This window comes from Cololabis saira, chromosome 21 (genome assembly GCF_033807715.1).
Source record: "Cololabis saira isolate AMF1-May2022 chromosome 21, fColSai1.1, whole genome shotgun sequence".
Taxonomy (NCBI): domain Eukaryota; kingdom Metazoa; phylum Chordata; class Actinopteri; order Beloniformes; family Belonidae; genus Cololabis; species Cololabis saira.
Window position 1 is genome coordinate 28,857,294 of NC_084607.1, and position 23,991 is coordinate 28,881,284.

A 23,991-nucleotide genomic window follows, 5' to 3' on the forward strand; every position below is an offset into this window, starting at 1 on the left:
CTTAACCTTGTTGGAAGTCATCATGAGCTGATAGGAGGTATTTGTAAAGACAAGGAAAAGACGATAATGCTGCAATGAGAAGTCAAACTACATTTCACTCTGCTCATACTTTCCCTCCTCATTTACTCAAATCGCAGTTCGAGTGACAGGACAGGATGTGGTGTTGATCCATAAAGAAGTTCAGTGTTTCTCCTGCTAAAGAAGATAATAAAGAGAGCACTGATGCTTCTATCCTTTCCATTTTGGAGAAAATGAACTATTTCACACGGCTGCCACTTTGAAACTTCCTGGTCATTTCACCCCGTTAGAAACCTGCCAACGCAAGACAGACTAAGAAGCTCTGCCATTGTCTTCTTTTTCTATCTTAGTCACTTAATTTCCCTCATTTTTTCAGGTTTATTGAGTTCTTTCACAAAGTTTCTGACTGGTTTCAGCACGCCATTATGTGCATAACTTTCCCTATGCTTTGTTGCTTTTCTTTCCTTATTTCATCCGACATTACGCTCGTGAATGTTTTGATTTGTTCGTACATACATTTGGTTTTTAAGGCTTTTCAGGGTTTCAGTCTAAAATATATTTCCTATCAAAATAAAATAATAAAATAGAAATGTCTCAGGTATATATGATTACCACAAAGTAGCAAATCCAGTCAGTTGAAAGGCTGCAATTTTGAATGAATCATTAAAATAATCATTCTAGACACATCTTGGTGCAATTTCAGTCAGTCTTTTGTCTACCCAGGGGTAAAGGGGTTTCTCCCTTTTCAAAATGTATAATTCCCGTTGTTTTGTGCATGTGCATACACTGCATACGCATGCACACAAAACTAATTCACGTGTTGTCTCCCGTTCACACTTTACACCCCAAGTATGCATGCAGCGACCCACAATATGCTTCCCTGCCTCCACAGCACAACGCCATATGGGTTGTGTTGCCATTATTCATATAGCTCATCCTACACAAATCCAATACTACAGTAATTGCTGAGGAGTGTAATTCATGACTAATTAATGTCGGGGTTAATTTATTAAAACTGACTTATCAATATTTCACGCAACTCCTCCATTATTCACAGCAGAACATGCGCTAAAACATATCTGTGTCAGGCCACGGAGCGAGCATGTTTGTCTGTGTAGGCTGCTCTGGTTTGCTGAAGCGTTCACCGAGTCCCTCTCGTAGAAAAGCAGACACAATAGATACACTGAACGGTCCTAAATGTTTCAGGAGTGTGTGAGACAGTCGGTGAGGGGGGAAGATGTTGCTGCAGAGTGGATGGAGAGCGCCACTGCATGTGTCGGACTGCGGTCAGTGTCACTGGCTTCTGTTCGCCAGGTGGAGACAGCTGCTGCTGCTGTTTGCATTTTAATACGCCGTCCGTACAGTAGTAAAGCTGAGACGCTCTCCTCCAACTTGAACCTGACAGAGTTCCACAACGTGGCGGGTTCTTGGGTGGGAGAAAGAGAGCAAGGCAGCGAAGGTGACTGACTGTCATCCAGTTTTAATTTGTGTTGGGTTTTTTTTATTCGTGCAAACGCTGAGCAGCACAGTTTGAGGATATGGAGGTATGCATGTGTCCAATTGTGTTGGTGGTGATACAGGAAGGTCACAGCAGGTGAGCGAGGGCAGGCTCTGCTGTAAACACAGCACTCACACTGCGTGGGGAGGCGAGGGAAGAGTCCGTTGCAGCGTGGCGCGCCCCATCCCCTCCCTCTCTTTTCACTGAATCCCACCTATCTCTCTCTCTCTCTCCGTCTCTGTCTCTTTCCCACCCTCTGCGAGATTACCGTTACCATAGTAACGCGCCACACTGGCTCGCGGATCGCAGCGGTTGTGGCTGCCATGGCAACACACTTATGCTTATGTTTCGCTGCTGTCACACACACACACAAACACACACAAACACACACATACACACACACACACACACACACACACACACACACACACACACACACACACACACACACACACACACACACACACACACACACACACACACACACACACACACACACACACGCACACACACACACACACACACGCCCCTGAACTGTACAATAGCTTTGCACAGTGGAGATTAAAGGGGCCACAACGTCAAATCATTTTTTGTAAATGGCTCATGATTTATGCAGCAGATTCTATTCACTTTGTATCGATGCCAACACGCTACAGGATGGCGCTGTTTGCTGGACTCGTGAACGGTACGATGCTGGAGGATTCTGATCCTCGCGGTCCACCGAAAATATCAATATTTAATACAGGAAATAGAGTACAGGAGCTGGCATTAGAGTAATTGCTGGATTACATGTGTCACTCAAATCAAGATAGATAGATAGATAGATAGATAGATAGATAGATAGATAGATAGATAGATAGATAGATAGATAGATAGATAGATAGATAGATAGATAGATAGATAGATAGATAGATAGATAGATAGATAGATAGATAGATAGATAGATAGATAGATAGATAGATAGATAGATAGATAGATAGATCTCAAAAAGATTTCATCATTTACCACTAGTTTATACATCTACATATATGTGCTGTGCATGGTTTTGAGGCACTGTTTCCATGGAAACAGCCTCAGAGAGGGAGGGGGAGTGGATGGTACGGTTGGAAAGAGTTGAGAGAGTGTATGAGAGATGATCTTACCTGACATAAACATATGTATTTTTTCTTGTACGTGCGCTTACACACTCCCACGCGCACCAGTCATAATCACTGCGAGACAAAAAAACCTGTTCCAAAGCTGCATGGCATTTCATTATAGAAGTGAAATTATTTCACTTGACAAAAAGAAGATGGTTTTTGCAGAAAGGAGGAGAGCAGATGGAGTACACAGACCTAAAAATCCACACAGGTCAATAAAACAAATGCATCTGCCTGTCTTTCTTCATTCCTCTCTGTAAAAGTTACTGTATTCAGACGGTTAAAGAGCCTTTAAGTTTCCAGAAAAAATCAGCTTCAAAATGAAAAAAATGTGAAATGTATTATTTTCGTGTAATATTTAGGTAACATATGCCGATTTTCTTTAATTAAATCACTTCTTTGTCCAATAAATATCCATCAAGCAAGAAGATAGAAGACAATTAATGTAGTTAAATACTGGAAACAGCCTGAAATAGTCTGAATTTGTGTAACAAAGCTATAAAATCCACCTTTCACTGATTCTAAAGCTTGTTAAGTAGTTATTTATTGTGTTTTTAATGGGAGGGTTATTCATTATGTCTTGGTTGGAATAAGTTATTTCCAGAAATCCCTGGTGGTTGCCCAATTAAAACTCCCAAATAAGTAATTCTCCTGCACTTGACCTTATATAAGATATCTAAATTATTCCAGTTTTAATAGAGATGAAAACAAGTCAAGTGTAATTCAATTGTTTGTACCCTTGGACCGTGTTATTCAAGCTGTTTCTCATTATCTTCAGTTTTTGACCCACTCAGCTTGTTCTCACGTCTTACGACCCCATTGGTGGCAACTTTTCAATGTTCAAAGTATTCAAATGAGTCTTTACAAAGTCCCACCATCCTACTGTACCATATGTGTTTGTGCTGTTGGTTATTAAAAGATCTCACTCAACAGGAAGCAGGTGTTAACTGCTGCGTTACACGTTGGTATGATAAGTGTGTAATAGGTAACAACTGCAACTCTTGATCAAGCCATGTTACTGTATGTGGGGAGCTGAACATGAGAATGTGTTGCTTGGTTTTGCACCAATGCAGAGATGAAACATGAAAAATCAGAAACAGTTCGGTCCAAAAGGGTTTTATCATTTTGGCTTTGTACACCACCGCAATTCTAAAACAATCAATGTGTGAGCAAGTGTAGACTTTGAACTTTAATTTAGGCGTTAACATAAAGTATACACTCCACAAACACCCCCCCCCCCCCTAGAAATAAGCCTAATATTCCTAATATATATAATCCTAATATTTTGAAATTTCAACCTGCTGCTCTGGAAGCTTTATGTACATTATGTACAAATATATTAATCTATTCATGGAAACGATTGTTAGACATCATCTGGTATTGATTTCTCAGTTGAGTATGGATTTGATGTCCTGTCTCTGAGATTGAAACCATGCTGTGTCTGTGTAAATATAAGAGAGCGTACAGGGAAACTGCAGCGGTGGACCTGTAAAGGTAAGTCAAACACATCGAGGTCCAAACCAGGCAGACAGAGAAAGCAGGATCCAAGAACAAAGCAGGACTTTAGAAGTCAGGTTGATCAATGGCTAATAACAGCTGGGTGGGAGGATGAAATCAACTTGACACGGGCAAAGATGAAACAAAGGTTTTTCAAGAGAAGAGCAACAAGCAGATTCCATGACAACCGTACCAAAAACCATCATGTCTGGGTAACGGAGACATTGGATGGGATATATGAAAAATCTCCCTTCCAAATGTCATGCCCGCTCCTCCCCCGCTACCATGGTCATCATGGCCAGCCGGATCACCGGTCCTGACACTACAACTCCCAGCATTCCTCAGTCCTCCTTCTCCAGACTGCACCTGTGCCTCCATCACCTCCGTCTGGTCTCATGCCTATTTATACCCTGCACCGTCCCCGGTTCTTTGTTTAGTATTGTTCGGTCCACATGTTGTATGTTCATCAAGCTAACTAACCTGCGTCTCTGCGTGCGCCTAAACACTCTGACTTCTGGATTAAATCCTACTTAAGTTACCCATCGCTTGTGTCCGCCTGCTACTTTAAAACCCCGACACCAACAAATTTGGGACGGTGTAAATGTAAATAAAAACAAAATACAATGATTTGCAAATCTCATAAATGCACATTTTATTAATAATTCTAAAAAGGAAAACATCAAGTTTTTATACTGAGGAATTTTTCAATCTTAAGAAAATGAAAGGAATTTTCAATTCAATGGCAGCAACACATGTCAACAAAGTTAGGAGCAAGCGATCTTTATCACTGTGTAGCATTCTTCTCCTTTTAACAGTTCGTATACTTCTGGGAACCGAAGAGACTTTGAGAGGAATATTGTCCCATTCTTGTCTCATATCAGATTAGGATCGATTGGCGTTTTAATTTGGTGAAAGATCTGGCAGGACAGTTCAGCATCCAGACTCTTCACCTCAGAAACCATCTCTGGTGATGGATTAGGAATGTGTAGAATGTCTCGCGGAAAAAAAGCACATCCTTAAAAAGATGTAAGATGTCCATTCAACAGGCACTAAGGCACCTATAATACTAAAGATGGGCCCTGATAACAAGCCGGTGGTTCTCCCTGCCTTTGGTATGGAGGAGACGACGTCCACGTGTAAGGACTCCAAATGTCAGCTAACCTGACCACATGCCTTTTTCTAGTTCCAGTCAATCCCTTTTAAATCAGCTTTGACAACAGCATCACGTTCCTATTACTGATTTTTGACCTTGTGCAAAGGGGTTTCTCCCAACTCTATTTTTTGATGGTACTATGCACTGTAGATGATGAGATTTTAGTCTTTGCTAATTTAAATTGAAAATAGTATTCTGGCATTTTCTTTTCCTTAGATCTGAGAACCTCTGCCTATCTTTTCTTCTGAGAAACCCTGCCCCTCTCTAAGATCCTCTTTTTCTATCCAGTCATGCCGCTAATCTGTTGTCAATTAAGCTATTTAAGTGCAAGACGTTCCTCCAGGTGTTTCTTTAGAGTACCACTCACTCTTTGGCCCTGTTAGATCCTCATGTCTTTTTTGGGGACGTGTTTCTGCCATTAAACTTTAAATGTGCTAATATAGTTCATGAAATAGTGAAATGTCATATTTTTAACATTTCATATATTTTTTTTTTGCTTTAATTTAAATAAAATCATGATTCATGGCATTAAAACATTGCTTTTTGCATTTATTTGTATTTTATAGAGGAATTTGGGTTGTTGATTGAATGAGACATATATGTGACCATCAATGGCTTTTTCAGCAAACTTGTGTCTCAATCAGCCTGTTTCTCTGCCCCCCCTCACTGCTTCCCCCTGCAGGTACCTGATGAATGTGACGTTCGAGGGGCGTAATCTGTCGTTCAGCGAGGACGGATACCAGATGCATCCCAAGCTTGTTATTATTCTGCTCAACAAAGACAGACAGTGGGACAGGGTGAGACAAAGAGAGCCGTGCATGTGCATGCTCCTGTGTTTGCAGTTCAGTTTCAACTTCTGATGGGAAAAAAGGTTAAAAGACAACAACATTACATCATCAGTATCTGCTTTTTTCTTTTACAATGCAGTCAATCCTAATTTTGTTTGCAGTAAAATAATGACAGGACTGTTAAAACATGTAATGAGGAACTGTCAGTGAGTTCTTGTGTTAAGTCTGTGACAGTATGTTTCCATTTGGATCTTTTATCATCTGATTTGGACTTTTTAAGCGTTTTAAGTCTGATAAGCTTACGGGCGCTCCTGTGATTAGATATTATCAACTCAGTGAAGGTGCCTTTGAGTGATACAATTCAGCAAAAGCTTCAAAGTGCTGATGCAGAAAGATTGCTACTCTGCAGCCATTTTCATTCAAAAACCTTGTAAAGGGTTTTATTTATTTATTTATTTTAAACACAGTCAGCCTTGTATTTTGCTTTTACTGCAATTCCACTGTTTTATTATGTTTAAAATTTCTAGCAAAAAAATCTTAAAATATTTGCAAACGCCAGCATCTAACATCACATTATCAGTGTGGTACTGTTTTATATATTTACGTATCAAGTTAAGACTGAAAGTAAGCCTCAAGAGTAATACAGTGCATACAGTTTTAGAGCAAAACGATGTAATTTGCATGTCCTTTTGAACAGAATAAAAAATGCATGCATAATGCATGTGCATTATACTTTGCAATAACAAAAGTCTACTATCACGACGAGTGAATTATAATATTTAGAACTGTTTTCATCTGTGTAGTGTCAAGCTGTGTGACTTTAGAGATGAACTTTTATGGGTTTTTTTGCATCAGCATCAGTCTCTCCTTTGCTCTCACTGCTGAGCCTTTAGTTTTGTTCTTCATTAAACATGTTTCATTTGCAGTTAAGCAGCAGGCCCGTAGCACACCTGATCTGTTAACGTACAGATGATCCGCTAGTTTTGTCCAACCAGAATCAAAGCCCTCCTCTGCCCTCCTCACCATGATTGAAAATCCCTGAAGTCAACCACATGTCCATTCTCAAGACTTCATCTTTTGCTTTAAAAAAGAAATGGATAAATATGAAAAAAGAAAAGAAAAAAGTCTTGCATTGCTTTCTATATTCACCCCCTCTTGCTAAGCTGCCTTCTTCTGACATCAAACAGACTGTAGTTATCATATAAATTAATAATCTCGCAAAACTGCAATAAACCACTGTTTCTGAGTGGCAGCCAAGTTCTAAGTGTTTTGGCAGAGGAAGCCTTATCCAAACACGTGTACAGCAGGTCACGGTAGCTCGGGAACTTCACATTTCCTAGCTTTTGCACTGAATCTGTTTGGTTACGCGGAGGCTCGGCCACACAGGAACGGCTGAGTGGGGGGGGGGGTTCATGATGCCGCCGTGCCCGCTTGGATTATCTCTACACCCTCCATCTTCCTCCCAAAGTAAAAAGACATGCAGGTCGAATTAATTGCTGAGTTCAGGTTGCCTGTAGGATCAAGTATGCACACAAATGATGGCCTGTCTCTGCGAGTGAGCCCTCTGACTGATTGATGGTGTGTCCGAGCCGTCTCCACCTCCTGAGTTAGATCAGCAGTAACTAGTCAGTCCCCACATAACCCCTGCAGAATAAGCAGCTACCGTTGACACTATAAATCCATTGCAAAGAAATGTGCACAGTTCAAGCACAACACTGTCCTGAAGAGTGATAGTTTTAGCTACCATGAATATATAACTGTACGAGCGAGAATGCAAACTTAAGTCAAACTTTATCTGAGCGCACTGAGTCAGCTTTCTGTAAATGGATCCAGCTTTGAAGATATATTTTACAGCGCGTATGAGAAATAGTTAAAAGGTGTGCGAGGAGATGGCGGTAAAGTGTATATTCAAAACATTAATCCAAAGTCACAGTCTGTACCAACAACCTTAAATAACCTGACGCGCCACGCGACAAATCTCCAGCATGCAGCTGTGTTTCCTGACGCTCCCCCGCCGTCGTATCTTTGTCCTGCAGTCTGACTCCTCTGACTCCCCTATTCTTTATTCTCAGGATTTCTCTCTTTCTTCTGCCTTTCTAATCTATATTCTGTCCTCTGATGTGAAAACAAGGTGAGTTGCTCCCCTCCTGCCTCCCCACTTTCTCCCCCTTCCTCCCCGATTCTCCCCCTCTGCAGCCTGGCTCCGTCCTCCTCTCTCTCCACCTCCTGATCCCGCACCCCCCGCTCATGTTTAATTCTTAGCCGGGGTTCAAGCTGAACCACTTTCCTTGGATCCTAATGAGTTTCAGCTCCTACAATCATCCTTCCACTCACTACACCTTTGAAGTAGTGTGAAGACTCCGCCAGTGTCCAGTTCCGCTTATTCCCCTCCGGGCTGATTTCCACCTCTCTCAATTTCTACTCTCTCCATCGCCGAGTTTCTCTTTCACTCATTTTTGTCCAAAAAAGGGCCAATTCGTGCTCGAGGGATGCGCAGCTTCAGCGTGTCCAGTCCAGACTGCTTTGCCAAGTTTCTGTGCCCTGGAGGGCAGTGTGTTTGAACACATTTGCATATTTAATGAGTGTGGAAACCTGACTTTACATAGCCACAACGCAGCTCTATCGTCCTCTTCCACCGCCTATATGCCGTGTGCAATAAACTAATGATCCATTTCCACTCCCACTTCCACTCAAGGTGCAAGTGTGGCTCTATATGAAGTGGCAACAGGGGGAAATTGACTAATTGGCGATGCTTGTTCAGTGGAGTGGAGCCATAGGAGCTGGAGGGCCCTCCAGACATACAGCTGGACACTCCTTGACAGAAGAACCAGCATTTTGCATGCAAATGAGCTTCGTCTCTGCTTTCCTTCCTCAGTTACACAGACACTTGCTTAGCCCTTCCTTTAACTTTATACCCCCCCCCCTTTCTCTCCGCAGACTTTCCTGTTTTCATATCTCATTTTCTATTAATCTCTCCATCCCCTTCCCTGTCCCTGTATGTGTCTACCTTATGGTCTCCTCATGATCTGAATTCTGGTCTCTCCTCTTTATCAGCTCCGTCCTTCACGTTAACCTTGCTCTCATTCTCCACTCTGGGTCCCAGTACTCTTCCCTGCACTGCATGCTGGGAGCTTGTATGAGCGTGTGGAGTTGATGAGTGACGCTTGGGACATTTTTTTAGTTGGTTTATCTGTTTTTTTATTTCTCAAATGCAAAGGAAAGAATAGTTTAAATTCTTTACTTGTGAAGAGGTTTTGGAACTCCCCGGGCTCCTGGCATCCCTCCCTGCTGATGCTCCTCCTCTCGTATCTATCAGACTTGTGACTGGCTCTCGGTACACCATGCAACAGGTTCTCCCAGCTGTTGGCAAACAGTGGTCATGGAAATGTATAAATATGATTGTTGTAGCTCTGGTAAAAGCTTGAACCCCAGCTAACACAGACATGGTAGTTGAAAAGAGTCTCAGGCAGCCGTCTCGCTGTTGTTTGTATCGTCCACTGTTGGGACTAACGCGTTATTTAGTAACGCGTTACAGTAACACCGTTAGTTTTGCGGTAACTAATACACTTACGCATTACTTTTTAAATTCAGTAACGCAATTACTGTTACCAAACGGTGCGTTACTCCGTTATTTCTGCAGCTACAGTGAAGCTTTTTTCCCCACACGCGGAGACCAGAGGAAACGTAGTGTGTGTGCATTCAAAAACATGAGCGGTCATGGCGAGCCAAGAGAAGGCGAGTTTCGCAACATGGAGATATTGTCATTACAGTAATCCCTGGTTTTTCGCAGGGGTTACGTTAAAAAAGAACCCGTGATAAGTGAAATTCTTTTTACAATTATTATAGAAGGCTTCAAATTGCAGAGATCAGCCCCGCCTCGCACGTATTTCACTGCTCTTCTGCTGCTGCTCTGTAGCGTCTTTTTCTCCTAAAGCCGCAGTGCAGGTGTGTTTTTTCGAGAGAAGAACATAGTTATAGGTAGTTGTTGTCGCTCTTTTTTCTTCTGGGCAAAAAGATTCTTATAAACCAACAGATACCATGGATTATATCTGAGACTGTAATGACTGATTCATCGAAGAGTCCCGTTCCTCAGCTTGTTGCTAAGCAACCAACGTTATTGACACAGGAAGTGAAGAAGCGGAGAGACTGTTTAGCCCATCAGAAAGCAGAACACGATGCACAATGCAAATCCATACAGTACCTGCGGAAATGAAGGCTAGAGGGGCATTAATGGGAGCATTTAAAATATATATATATTTTTTAAAGTAACTAAAAAGTTACTTTTCATAGTAACGCATTACTTTTTGGTCTAAGTAACTGAGTTACTAAGTGAGTTACTTTTTAATGAAGTAACTAGTAACGGTAACTAGTTACTATTTTTCAGTAACTAGCACAACACTGGTATCGTCAACACAGGTCACTGAATTCATCCCTAAAGAATCTGGTAGAGAAGGAGCTTTCCTGCTTCAGAAAGTGTAGCAGTGAATTTAAGAGCGTATATGTAATGATAGTGAAACACGGCCTGTCACTGCAGCAGCAGGTGTTAGTGGATTTATACGATGACGTGTCACCTTCAGATTACGAAATCATAAACTATAGTTGAAGCAATAATGATGTGTCCTTCTTGTAACTGGTTCACTCTCGTCCTGGAAAATCAGGGGAGGGATGGGTAAGATACAGCGAGGACAGGTAACTGAGGAATAAACACACAGACATGTGGTTCCTAAAAAAAACATGCAGCTCAGATGTTAATAAAAAGGATCTACAGACGGGTTGGAGAGGACATCTATTTTTAAGTCGCAGGTGAAGTCATTGTTTTTTCTCAGCATCCCAATTTCAGAAATGTTTCTCATCGTGAATTGGAGGATGGTAGAACCAAGCCTGCGCGGGCCACTATCACACACATCCCTTTGATATTTGTACATTTTTTTTGCCCATAAATCTGAAACTGGCCTAATGGCCTTGTTCAAAATGTTACACAAACTTAAAATGAAACAGTGACTCAGTTGTAGTAGTACCCGAGGACCAGAAACGCACCGTTATCTTTACAGAATACAGAAACAGAAGAAACCCATCAGCTCCCAGCTTCAGTATTGTCTAATGTGGTAACTGAGAAAGACCTCACTGATGTCTGGAGGAAGTTTAACCCAACAGTCCCTCAGTAAAAACTCATTGAGTAAACTATGGGAAATCAGGTCAAAAAGGTGCATATAAACCAGAAAAAAATCTCTGAAAGGTTTCAGATAACTGCAGTAAGTGTGTCTAGTGTTCTAGTAAACCCTCACGGTATCCATGCTGGGGGAGTTTAACACTTGTCTTATTAACGATATAGAGTTCAGCAAATCTTTTTCTATTCTCTGGATGTATTAGAGAGAGAGAAAGGGCACACTGAAACATTAGCAGCCACCATCAATAATGTAGCTAACATGCAACGGTTTTGGAGAAAAATTCTGCTCGAGAACTTTAGACGGAGGTTCATTTTCTGGAGGACAGAAACTAAAGTGTGGAGGTTATGTAAATAATCAAATGCAATAATATAATAATAATTAAAATGGGAGGAGAGGAGGAACACATTACAGCTAAGATCCACCTTTTCATCGATGAAGCATGTAGATGCTCCAACTTTGTTATGTAATTTGGAGAAAAAAGTCAGATATCACAACTTTATGTCGCCCCTTAAGCTTCCTGACAGGACCAAGAGCTACTCTAGATGAGGAAGATGGTTAAACAGACCTACAGGAGACTGTTTAGTGCAGGATGCTGAGACATCCAGTTTCTTTCCTTTAAGGGGATGTCCAGCCTTAAGTGATGCTCTTTGTTCAGAACTTTATAGGACTGGGCTGTCTTAAGAAAGGCAAGAGCAACTCTGTTTGTCTTTTCCCCTTTCTTTGGGTCACCTGTTGTGGATACTGACTCGGCCCAGGTTTTTCATTGCGTGCATCACCCCTGTGAGCGGCCGGGGCAGCTGGGGCGATGTCGGGGTCAGTGTGCTGCCCCAGGGACACTTTGGCATGGGATTGGGTCGGGACGGATCCAGCAACCCCCCAGAACGGACAGCTGCAGACTCCACTCACTGGACTGGACTCGGAAAGGAACTTTTATACAATGATTAACGGCTGTTTAGACTCAGCAGGATTGCTTTGAGCTGCACAAGGACTCCCTAAACCACAGGCTGATTGAGCCTTTTTAAAAGATCATCATTAATACTCTTCAAATGGACTTGAGTACTTCATAGATTCCATTTTTTTAGATGACTAAACCTTTCTTTGTGCTGTGAATGTACATTTATGGGCAATTTATTTTTGAGATGAGACATCTTATTTAATGGCAAACACAACTTTGTTCTGAATTTGATGGTAGCAACACATCTAAAAAACAAAAAAAGTTGTGATATTGCATCAAAGGTCTGCACAAGAAATAGCTAAAGGAAGATCATGCAAGCTTTTTTAAGATGGACTGAAACAAAGTGGCAAAAACGGACAAAATCAAAAATACAGTCCCATTATTGATGCCACAGGTGGAGGACAGATGTGAGAGACCATCTGACTTGTTATCAGAACTTACTTCAACAGCTTCAGTCTCTGATGGTACAGGGGCGCTCTGGTACATGTAGAAAGAGCAGCTTGAGTATCAAAAACCCCTTTTTCAGGGAAAGCCTTGCATCCTTTAGCAAGACAAGGTTTAACCGAGCTCTGCATCTGTTAAGATGGCTGAATGGCAATGAAAACATTTGACTTGGGTCAAAAGAATAGGGGGATGCTAAACAGCAATAAACAGATGTGCTGCTGCTGTCAACGTTACCTTGTTTGTTTACTTAGGATGCTACATTTCCTCAATTTCTACTTTCTACTCATTTATTTTCTACGTCCTACTGAGATATGAAATGTGGATTTATGAGATTTGAAAATAAATTATACTATTCCTTTTTTATTCCAATATTATTTTGGAATTAGGGTTGTACAATAGCTTTTTAAGAGGCTGTTGTCCAGCCACGGTCAGCTGCTTCACATGCTGAAAGAGATGCTTCTGGCTTGGACTGAAACGTTGAAGAGGATTCTTTGTTACATAACCCACTTACTGAGTCCAGGATGCTCAGGTGTTCAACGTGCAAAGGATACTTGTAGCACTAAGTTACGAAACCCAGCAGGGCTGATCGGGGAGGACGGTGGAAAACTGCTGCGGTTCTCAGCAATGAAAAAGCTGTTAAGCCTTTGTGTCTCCTGGAGACATTATTAGAACATGTAGATTATTAGAAGAGCATTAATGGTGCAACCTTCAGAACCACACCGTTGTAAGGCCTGAGCTGCCTTCATTGGAGACCAGAGAGGGAGGGGGACAAACACCTGAGCTAAACGTCTTCTCTACACCCAGAAAACCTTTTGCGGTGCAGGTGTAAAGGTTCCAGTCAGTGTCAGGGGGCCGGGCTGGTCAGGAGTGCTTGCTTACACCACATTCCTCCTCCAGTGGCAGCTGGATGTTCTTGTGAAAACCTCCCATTAAGAAACAGTGCAACTCTCCAGTGGAGCCCTGGAGATGAGCAGACGAAGATCCAAGCGTCGCCACGTCCTGTCAGGCCCTTCACTGCAAAAACTCAAAATCTTAACAAGAATATTTGTCTTATTTCTAGTTAAAATGTCTAATTTTTAGTAAAAAAAATCGCATTAAAAAAACAAGACTCATCACTGGAAAAAACAACAATTTGCACCTGTTTTAAGTAGATTTTCACTTGAAATAAGTAGAAAAATCTGCCAGTGGAACAATATTTTTTTGCTTGTAATGAGAAGATAAATCTTGTCCCACTGGCAGATTTTTCTACTTATTTCAAGTGAAGATTTACTTGAAACAGGTGAAAATTGTCAAATAACAAGTTATTTTTCTGGTAATGACTCTTGTTTTAAGTGTAATGAGATTTTTTGACTAAAAATTAGACATTTTAACTAGAAATAAGACCAATATTCCTGGTAAGATTTTGAGTTTTTGCAGTGTTGTGACAGTTCAAGGCTGCACAACAGTGGCTTTCTAGCTAATTTCTACATCTTTCTTTTCTCCTCTCATTAATGTTCTGCCATAACTTTTGTGACCATATTGTGTTTTAATCTGCAGATGGACGAATCACAGTTCAGTGTAAAATGCTGAAAATGAGGCTTTAAAATCAGAATTAGATAAACTTAGATTGTGTTCTTTGTGTCATGAGATCTGTCAGCGTAGAGCTGCAGTTATTTTTATAGACTAGAGTCATCCCAGTGTGAAACATAATCTTATTTTGTTTTTCACTTTGATCTCTGCCAGGTGATTTTTTTTGTTATTTTGGTGTTACAGTACATGTGATGGTTCCAGACTCAGTCGCAAAAATACATGAAGTAAAGAAAAATCTTTTCTATAATTACAGCAGAGGCAATATGAATAAAAATATTGGGGAAAAGGATAAAAAATAAAATCAATGATGTATATTAGATTGTATCTGAACATTTCTTTTCTCTTCTGCATGTCTCTGCAGGTGGGTAAATGGGAGAATGGTTCCCTCTCCATGAAGTACCACGTGTGGCCCCGCTACGAACTGTATGGGGGGCCGGCAAACAGGGAGGATGACCACCTGTCCATTGTGACGTTAGAGGAGGCGCCATTCGTTATCGTGGAAGACGTGGATCCACTAAGTGGGACCTGCATGAGGAACACCGTACCCTGCCGGAAGCAGCTCAAAACACTGTGAGACTCACATCTCAAATGTCCATCAAATCATGCTGGAAACACAGAGATAAAGCTTTAAAATGCAGGACAACATGAGAGCAACTTCAAGTTTGAAATCCAGGTCCTTCCAGATCGATAGAAACTGAAACCTTGCCTTGGCACCATCTGCTACAGCAGCTCACAGATTCACCAACTGAAGCACTGACCTAAACCAGGGAAAGAAAGAAACTTACTAAACTTAGTATCCAAGCCTTACAATGCTGGAGGCAAAAATCCCTTCACGTTTTAACATTGTGGGAATGACATTGGCAGAAACACTAAATCACATTCCCAATAAGCAGCAAATGCCAGCTCAGATAGACTAAAATAGTTATTCATCTTTTCTGTCTCTGCAGGAATCAGACAAAGGACTCTGGGATCTACATCAAGCGTTGCTGTAAAGGCTTCTGCATTGACATCCTGAAGAAGATTGCCAAGCAAGTCAAATTTACTTATGACCTTTACCTGGTCACTAATGGAAAACACGGCAAGAAAATCAATGGAACCTGGAACGGCATGGTGGGAGAGGTGAGGACGTCGTGTGTGCTCGCGTTTGTCCGTCTGTGCCTTTTAGTTATATTTTTGCAGCCCCCTCTTTCCGTCATTATTGTTTACTGACCATGCTGTATACCAGATTTCCATGAACAATGTTTAGTCAGTGCAAATGTGCCGAGCTCCACAGGTCAACAAATGGACTGTTTGTGTCTCTCAAAGTCATGCATGTGTAAATCATTCAGCAGCATCAGTTGTGATTTGTTGGCAAAGCCCACAAACAAAGGTGGCGCTTAATTCACACTTTCCAACAGTTCTTGATCTTTTTGCTGCATAAAAGCTGTGAGGTGTTAAGGATTTGCGCAGTTGGAGAGTTGGCATACGTTGTAGAAAGAAACTGGTTTATTTGGCATCATGACAGATGAGGGTTGGAGAGTCTCTGTGAAATGTTTGAGGTCTGAGCGAAAACTCAAATGCAAAAAGAAAGAAATAATATGAAATAGACTTTGGCACAGAGAAGTGTTGCTGCAGAAGTGTCTGTTAATGACAGCAATCAACCAAAGAAATAGTTGGAAGGGGTTGTCGATTCACTATATATTAAATTGTTTTTGATGTAATGTTTTGCACTGAAATAAATTACAAACTACAGAATGTCGAAATTAATAGGAGGAATATTATTTATATAAAACAACAGTTTTGTCATGTTTTAATAATTGACACTCTTATTTTGAACTGTACACAGTGGCGGCAAGTATTTTTTTCTGGTTCAACATCAGTGGAGCTAATCCATATTTTGGTGAGGCTCAAATTAATGCCAGAATTTCAATGTGAATATATATTTAATATAACATACAACAACACCCTCCCACCACATCTAGAAACAGGTAGGCGCGCACAGAGAGAGAGAGAGATGACACTAGTTACGTTATCAGCACACAGGTTCGGATCAGAGTGAGAGGCTTCACATCCAGGTTGGTCTGGGTTTATGTAGGGGATGCTGCTGTTGTTGCGGAGTTATGAAACAATTATTAGACTAAAACATTGAAATATGTCAATTTAGGTTTGTTCCTATTGTCAGAACAGACGGGGCAGGTTCAGGTGATCAGCCATGTTTGATGTGGAAGTGTGATATCCAAACTGTTGCTCACAAAGTTTGTATTCAACTTTTTTCCCATTGTCTAATTTTATGAAATTCTGCCACACTGCAGATGTCTCTGACATGATATAGTTCAACAAATCACCGGACCTCGTCCTTCTACTTCACAATCTATCCTTCTCTGGTCAGTGGGTTAGGTTCATACAAAATAGCAAAAACACGGGGGTGTCCAAAGATAGACGGTTACCTGTGAAACTGTGTACTCTGAAAACAACCCCCTGCAGTACTTTCCTCCTGATGAAATTAAATTAAAGAATCGACGATCATAATTTTGGCTAATAAATTGACCAGTCGACTGGGTAATTGCAGCCCTAGTAATTATAATATTGTATTGTAATAGATTTTCACATTAATGCTGTATCAATATTTACATAAAGTAAATATTGATCCAATCCTTTACAGCTTTTTTCCACAGAAGTTGGGAAAAACAAGAACATTGTAGCAAATAAAGCAAATAAAAATTATTTGATGGTCATTTTGAAATCCACATATTGCAATTTATTAAGATAATTTATCTAGTTTCAATTCAGGTCAATTCAAATATATGTTGCCAAGTCACCTCATTACACTGAAGACAGAAGTTAAACAGGTTCAGTGCCGTCCAATTAACTTCAGTCCAGTTATAAAGCCAGCTATAATAAAAGTTATATTCCAAGGCAGGGAGGCAAATATTTTTGAAAGAATTTTTTCATTTTGCCAAATGCTTATTTGAAATGATAAAATAAAACATCATAGGTGATTCAGGCTGCTCCTCCTGTAGAGTAAAGCAGGATTAACCCTTTAAAGACCGCATCACGTCACTGTGGAGGTCCTGCAGAGGTGCTGATGTCACCAAACTTACTGCGTTCACACGCTGGAGTATCGTGACTCGTATCTAACTTGAAAAACGAGTTTGTGTGTTTGGGTTAGATGGGTAAAACCGCTTTCCCAGGGTTCTCAGCTCTCAGCCGCACCAGTTCACGTCAGGCTTTCAGGTCAACATTACTCTCAGGGCAAAGTTGCTCTAGTTTCTCATGTTTTCACCTAGAACGGCTTCTGCTGGCAGATTTTGTTAACAAGAGAAGTGATGAATAGATCAATAATCGGACCTCCCCTAAAGGTCAGAAACGTGCTGAGTGCTTCTCTTCACAACAGCCGCTAGTAACCTTGAGACGTCACAGATGAGAATATATGTCCCTTCACTCCCTCGCAATGAAACTTTTGCCATTTAATTTACATTAGCCCGACTCATCTCGCTTCTTACATAAAAGCATTACGGCCGTTCTGTCGGTGTCTGAATGTGGCCATCCGTAATAAACCATCTCCCTGAACTGAAAACTAAATAATGCGCCTTGTCCTTCTTACCTGGCGCAAAGAGACACAAACAGATGAAGGGTGCTTATGCATGAATGATTGTAGGGCACATGCGTTGGGATGGACATAAAGGAGCCCGGACACGTCCGTGTGCGACCACAGGAGGCGCGAGGTATAATCGCCCCCCTGTTTCTTTCTCACGCACACTTCACTGTGGAGTTGGCATGTGCTGTACCTCACAGAGCTGACCCGTGTCCTTCTCCAGCTGGAAGGCTGCCAAAACCCCCGTATAACTCAAACTCTTAATGCACCGATATCTGCACTGACACACTGAACGCTCGCAGAGATCACTGAGTGCTTTTACACAATGCGTCACATTTTGCAAAGACAAAAGATCAAAAAGAAAATCAATGCGTGCTCAGAAAAGCACCACACTTTTGTCCCGACTGTGTCAGATTTCATAGGCTGCATTTGCTCGCGCTGCCCCTTATGAGCCTAATCTAAAATATTAGAAGCAATATACTTGATTACATGAATTCGGCCTCGCTGGGAGACTCGCATAAATGCACTGGCACACACACACGTATATATCCACCAGCCGAGACACATAAACACACGGACCCAAGCGCGGATCCTCGCTCACTCATTCTCAATAACACCCACATGGGTCACTTTCATAACACGGAAAGAACAAGTCGTAGGAGGGAGATGGAGAGAGCGAATGGAGAGAGGGGAAGTGAATATACTGCTGGAAGCGCTCTTTCTCTCCCCCTGGGAGATGTTTGCACATGCACACACACACACACACACACACAAGAGATCATGCAGATCCATACGTGTATGCTAACAGAATAAATTTGATTGAGAAGTTATAAATGCATGCATGTGCACACTAAGATGTGCAAGCTGGCAGTTTGGAAAATTGCAGATAATTTGCAAGGCAGATGTGCAGCATTCAGCCGGCTTGTAAAGGCGCACTTCACAGGGAGGGGACGGAGGTGTGTTGACTTCTTGTCCTCTTTGTCTATTTCCTTTTTATGATTCACTCATATGTGCACACACACACACACACACACACACACACACACACACACACACACACACACACACACACACACACACACACACACACACACACACACACACACACACACACACACACACTGCAGCACTAAAGTGCTTTGCCTCACACGCCTTATTAACTCCGAGACAGTCTCATCCCACCTCATCCCGGGGCTTTGAGGCTGCAAAATTTTGGGGGCTAAATATACTACCTGTGCAGATTCACTGAGGGGAGGGAGGCAGGTAGAGGAAGGCATTGGGCCGGCTATTTCAAGCAGCCATGACCCACTGTGGTAACCCACTTTCTTCCACCCTCCGTCTGTCTTTCTCCCTCTTTTCGTCCCCTGACGAGCGTCACGAGTGTCCACTGCAAGAGCTGTGTGAGGAAAGTGTGCGGGCCGCCTGTCTCCACCCGCCGTGCTCTATCTTTCTATCCTCTCCTTGCCTCACTTTGGTTATGTTATTGCTTTCTCTACTTTTTTAAAAATATATCCACTTTGTGTTACCACGTTCCGTTTGCTGTTATATCAAATTTGATCTCCGTCACTCCCGTAAATTTGTTTTGACAGCTAACAGAGGCCGTGCCTTAATAGTCTCTTGTATGCTGTTTATGGTGTGAACTGTCACGGCACTACATGTTTTTCCCTTTTAACTTTTTGCACTGGTCTTACAACAGTTTGATGCTAAAACCTAGCCACCCATGACTTATTAGGCAGTTGTAAATGTCACATTTATTCATTCATCCACCCAATGAACAGTTCAAACTGCAACAACTAGGAGGATGTTCACCTGATGCTGATACATAATAGATGTTCTTTTCCTCTCTGTTTCCACTTTTTTTGCCCAGGTGGTGTTAAAAAATGCCCACATGGCTGTCGGATCCTTGACCATCAATGAGGAGCGGTCCGAAGTCATCGACTTTTCCGTTCCCTTCATCGAGACAGGGATCAGCGTCATGGTTTCCCGCAGTAACGGCACCGTTTCACCTTCAGCCTTCTTAGGTGAGGGATCTCGTGAGCAGCCGTCAATATCTGGGCTGAAGGTGACAGTGATTGATTAAAGGAGGAGCTTGGAAGACATGTTTGGACAAAGACTTTAATGTCAGCGATGGGCGTGAGTCCATCAGACCGCTGGGTTTGTTCCTCTCACGACCAATAGGGATAAAACTTCCTCAAGAGATGCATGCACGTGTATTTGAAACCACAAGCTATACTTCTTGTAAGACTGATTTTGTTGTATCAACCAGTCTATCTTTGTATGTCATAATATAATTTCCAAATACGGTGATGAGTCGTCATAGCAACAGGGGAAAATATCAGCCAGCAGTGTTCCAAGATATTACTTACGTCTGCTGTCCAAAACTGACCTACACTAAGAAATAAGAGTAAATGCAGCACAGCGCCGTGGCGTCTAAGTGGTGCTTAAAGGCCACGCCTAATTCTGCACCACAATTCGTCAAATCTGCGAAATGTAGAGAACACTTTCGTCTGTTTTTTTTAGTGTTTTAAATTAAATGCACAAAATCTAAAAACATTTTTTAAATCATTCTTTATTTGTTGACTTCCATTTGTCCTCCTTCAGAAATTATGCTGAAAGTAGCTCCATCCACGATGAAAGCCGTGTTTCACTGCATCTGCTCTATGAGGAGTTACACTGGAGTGCAAGATAATATGGCTAACTGTTTATTTTTTTTCCCTCTCGCTTCGCTCTCTGTCTCTTTGCCCTCTTATATTTCCCACTCCTACTCCATTTCTCTGATGCTTCCTTCCTCTTCTCAATCTGGTGCACCACATTTGCATATCTCTCTTACCCTCTCTGGTTTCATTTTCTCTTTCTCTCTCTGCTGCTCTCGCTCAAGGGAAACTCTTCCTCCCTTCTTTGTCATGTCCCTCGTCTCTTCCCCGTCTCCTGTCTCCTTATAACCCTTCTTATAACCCTTTTTCTTTCTCTTCTTGTTTCCTTATCTCCTCCCGTCCACGCTCCCTCTCTCCACCCCTCGTATCCCTTCATCTCTCTCTCTCCCAATCCAGAGCCCTTCAGCGCGGATGTGTGGGTGATGATGTTTGTGATGCTGCTGCTGGTGTCAGCAATGGCCGTGTTTATATTCGAGTACCTCAGCCCCGTGGGCTACAACCGCTGTCTGGCTGACGGCAGAGGTGAGAGGTCTTTGCGCAACTCACGAAAAAAGGCGAAGAGAGAGTGGGGGGGGGTATAAATGTAAATAAATACACACATTTTCGCTGTAAGACTTCAAGTCATGTTTCCTTTCATACCTGTCACGGATTTTTCTTCAGATACTCCAGATGGGAGGGCATGCTCAGGTTGAACTCAGCACAGATATTATACGATGTGTCAAAGCAATGTTAGTCTGCAAAGTTTCAATGTTTGCAAGAAAAGAAAACTTATTTTGGACTCAACCCCCCCCCCCCCCGATGGAGAGATGATGTAATCCTGATGATGTAAATCCTGGACGTGTCACTGTGAGGGAGCATCTCCGTACCGCTGTAGCTGCTGTTGACCTGCTGTTGTCCACATGGAGACGGTTCACCTGGGTTGCAGTTTGACATCATCATTTCTGTTGTTGCCAGGTTACCAGCACATCACCCCCATGTATCCATGGTGATATGGACATTCTAACCAGTCATCTTTCTGCTAACTTTTCCAACTTTCTAAAAGTTTGTTGGCTTATTTCCGCTTTTTGAAATTGAAATAAATCATATTTATAACACATGATAACCTATTTTACTTTAGAGGTCCAAAAGAGCCCAGATTATATCTTAAAGCTGTGATTTACTCTCTGATTTGCAGAAGTAAATGCTCATTTTTTATAGCTATATTTTTTATAGTGTCAGATGGAAGTTAAAAAAGATCTGTGTGATTAGTTTGCTAAAAACAAGCAGCTGCAATAATTCTTTGTCAGACGTCGCCTTTTTTCCAGGTCGCTTCCCACCTTTAGGGCTAATTCCTGAAACAGTTTATAAACTTCAAGGTTACTTGGTTAACTTTTTTGGTGTTAACCACTCCAGAGCCTCAGAATTGACTTCAGTGTTGTCTGTTTAGGTTTCTCTGATCTTCTGAAACTCACCACAGTGTGTTCAGCAGCCCAGTTGAACGGTGCAGGTTTGCGACTACACACACACCAGAGGAGTACACATTTGTTACACAACCAAAAAGCTCTCTGCTAAAATGCAGCCGTGTGGTACCTGTCCAGACAAATTTCATCTCTGTCAGAGCAATGAAAATAAAACACAAAATCTTCACCGGGGAAGTCTGCAAAAGAGGACGACGAGTGATTTGATTTTTCAGACAGGGAGCGCTTCACGAGGAAGGCTCCGAGTGCAAGTGTGAAGCTTTGCAGATGTCGTTTTCTCTCTCTGTAAGAGTAAAAGCAGGGATTGTGTTTTGTCTTTGGCTCTGCACAAAGACTGACTGACGCACAGACACACTGATGCCACCTCCACACTTAAAGCAGCCGTCCTCGCTGACCCAATGCCTGTATTCTCTCTCCTCCTCACCATCCTGCAACAAAGCTGTGTGCAGTACTTCTCCTGCTTTCTACACACTGGCAATCATTTCCATATTTCCTTAAAATGTTGCTTTAGCTTTGTCGTAGACCGGCAGAAATGTTGAAAGATAAGAGCGGAAAAGAATGAAAATCAATGTCTCCCACAACTCAGTCCCTGATGTGTCTATATATAGACAATGGTTATCTTTTTTTCATTCCTCTCATCCTTCATCATCTTTTGGATCATCTTCTCCTTAAAGCTTCTCCATGCCTTCGTTTTTTGTTTTTTGTTTTTTTTTTCTGGGCTTGTAGCATCGTGGGAGTTTGGTATCGTGAAAAGTGCAGTTGTCAGAGGATTTGATGCAATAACGTATCAATGACTCCGCTGCAGAGTTGTAAAATCTCTGCGTGATTTGTTTTACCAACTTTCTGGCAAAATCCACAAACAAATATTTGGCACGATAAAGTCAAGTCTGTCCGATGTGCCGAAGTGCTCTCCAGCAATACGCGCCCACACGCCTGCACACTCACTCTTTCTTTCTCTTGAAAAGGGCACCCACACAAGGAGTGTGAAGCGAATGCAACTCACAGCTTAAGAACTGCTCTACATGTGGGTTCAGTTATTGATCTGGACGGGTGTTGAACTTTGTGTTTCTTGCAGAACCTCACGGCCCATCTTTCACCATCGGCAAAGCGATCTGGCTGCTGTGGGGTCTGGTCTTCAACAACTCCGTGCCAGTGCAGAACCCGAAGGGCACCACCAGCAAGATCATGGTGTCCGTCTGGGCCTTCTTTGCTGTCATCTTTCTGGCCTCCTACACTGCCAACCTGGCAGCCTTCATGATCCAGGAGGAATATGTGGACCAGGTGACGGGGCTCTCAGACAAAAAGGTAAGATACTAGCCTGTCTCACTGATGCTGTGCCAACCCTAAATGTGAATCTGAATGGTTTTATCCACTTGTGCTCTTTTCTGCTGTGTTTAGTTCCAGAGTCCAAATGACTTCTCTCCCCCGTTTCGGTTTGGGACGGTGCCCAATGGGAGCACAGAGAGAAACATTAGGAACAACTACCCAGAAATGCACGGCTACATGACGAAGTTCCATCAGAAAAACGTCAACGACGCTCTGGCGAGTCTGAAGGCTGGGTGAGGAGCAAACATGAGCTCAGCTCAACACTGTGTTGAAATTCCATGCTGGGACCAAAGGAGCAACGATGACGGGAAATCAGTGAGAACTTAAGCCTGAATTATGGCTCTGCGTCAAACCAACGCAGAGCACACGCCATCACCGTGACGCCATCGTGAACCCTTCGGACTTCTTTGGTCTCCGTCACTCCATATCGCCGCGGTGCAGTACCCCCCGCGACCACTAATTTGGGATCTTTTCCTGAATGGTTTATCCAACTTTTTCCGGTCACAGTGAATCAAAGAGATAAGGACAACTATTGTGAAAAAAACCAAAACAAAAAAAATCACACATACACAAAGAAAAGAGTGCTGAAAGTTCACTCAAACCGGAAATGCGTTGCTTCCAAGCGAACCAATCACAGCCCTCTCCGTCTGCATGTGGTCTGCGTCGCTTTGACGCGTAGTTACAATTTTCCGGAGGTGCACGTCAGTGACGGTGTGGGGTCTGCATCGACGCGTACCACACGCCGTAGGCA

The 23,991-nt window shown here is 42.3% G+C and overlaps 1 protein-coding gene across 1 annotated transcript in view; it reads left to right on the forward strand.

Annotated features, from left to right (window-relative positions):
• LOC133422717 (glutamate receptor ionotropic, NMDA 2B-like) overlaps window positions 1-23,991 on the forward strand; it is a 153,962-nt gene that overhangs the window by 110,208 nt on the left and 19,763 nt on the right. The window contains exons 7-13 of the mRNA XM_061712766.1: window positions 5,988-6,102; window positions 14,591-14,799; window positions 15,177-15,348; window positions 19,671-19,824; window positions 20,854-20,979; window positions 22,990-23,219; window positions 23,313-23,473. Of these exons, the coding sequence (XP_061568750.1) occupies window positions 5,988-6,102; window positions 14,591-14,799; window positions 15,177-15,348; window positions 19,671-19,824; window positions 20,854-20,979; window positions 22,990-23,219; window positions 23,313-23,473 (1,167 nt within the window). The remainder of the gene's footprint in view (window positions 1-5,987; window positions 6,103-14,590; window positions 14,800-15,176; window positions 15,349-19,670; window positions 19,825-20,853; window positions 20,980-22,989; window positions 23,220-23,312; window positions 23,474-23,991) is intronic.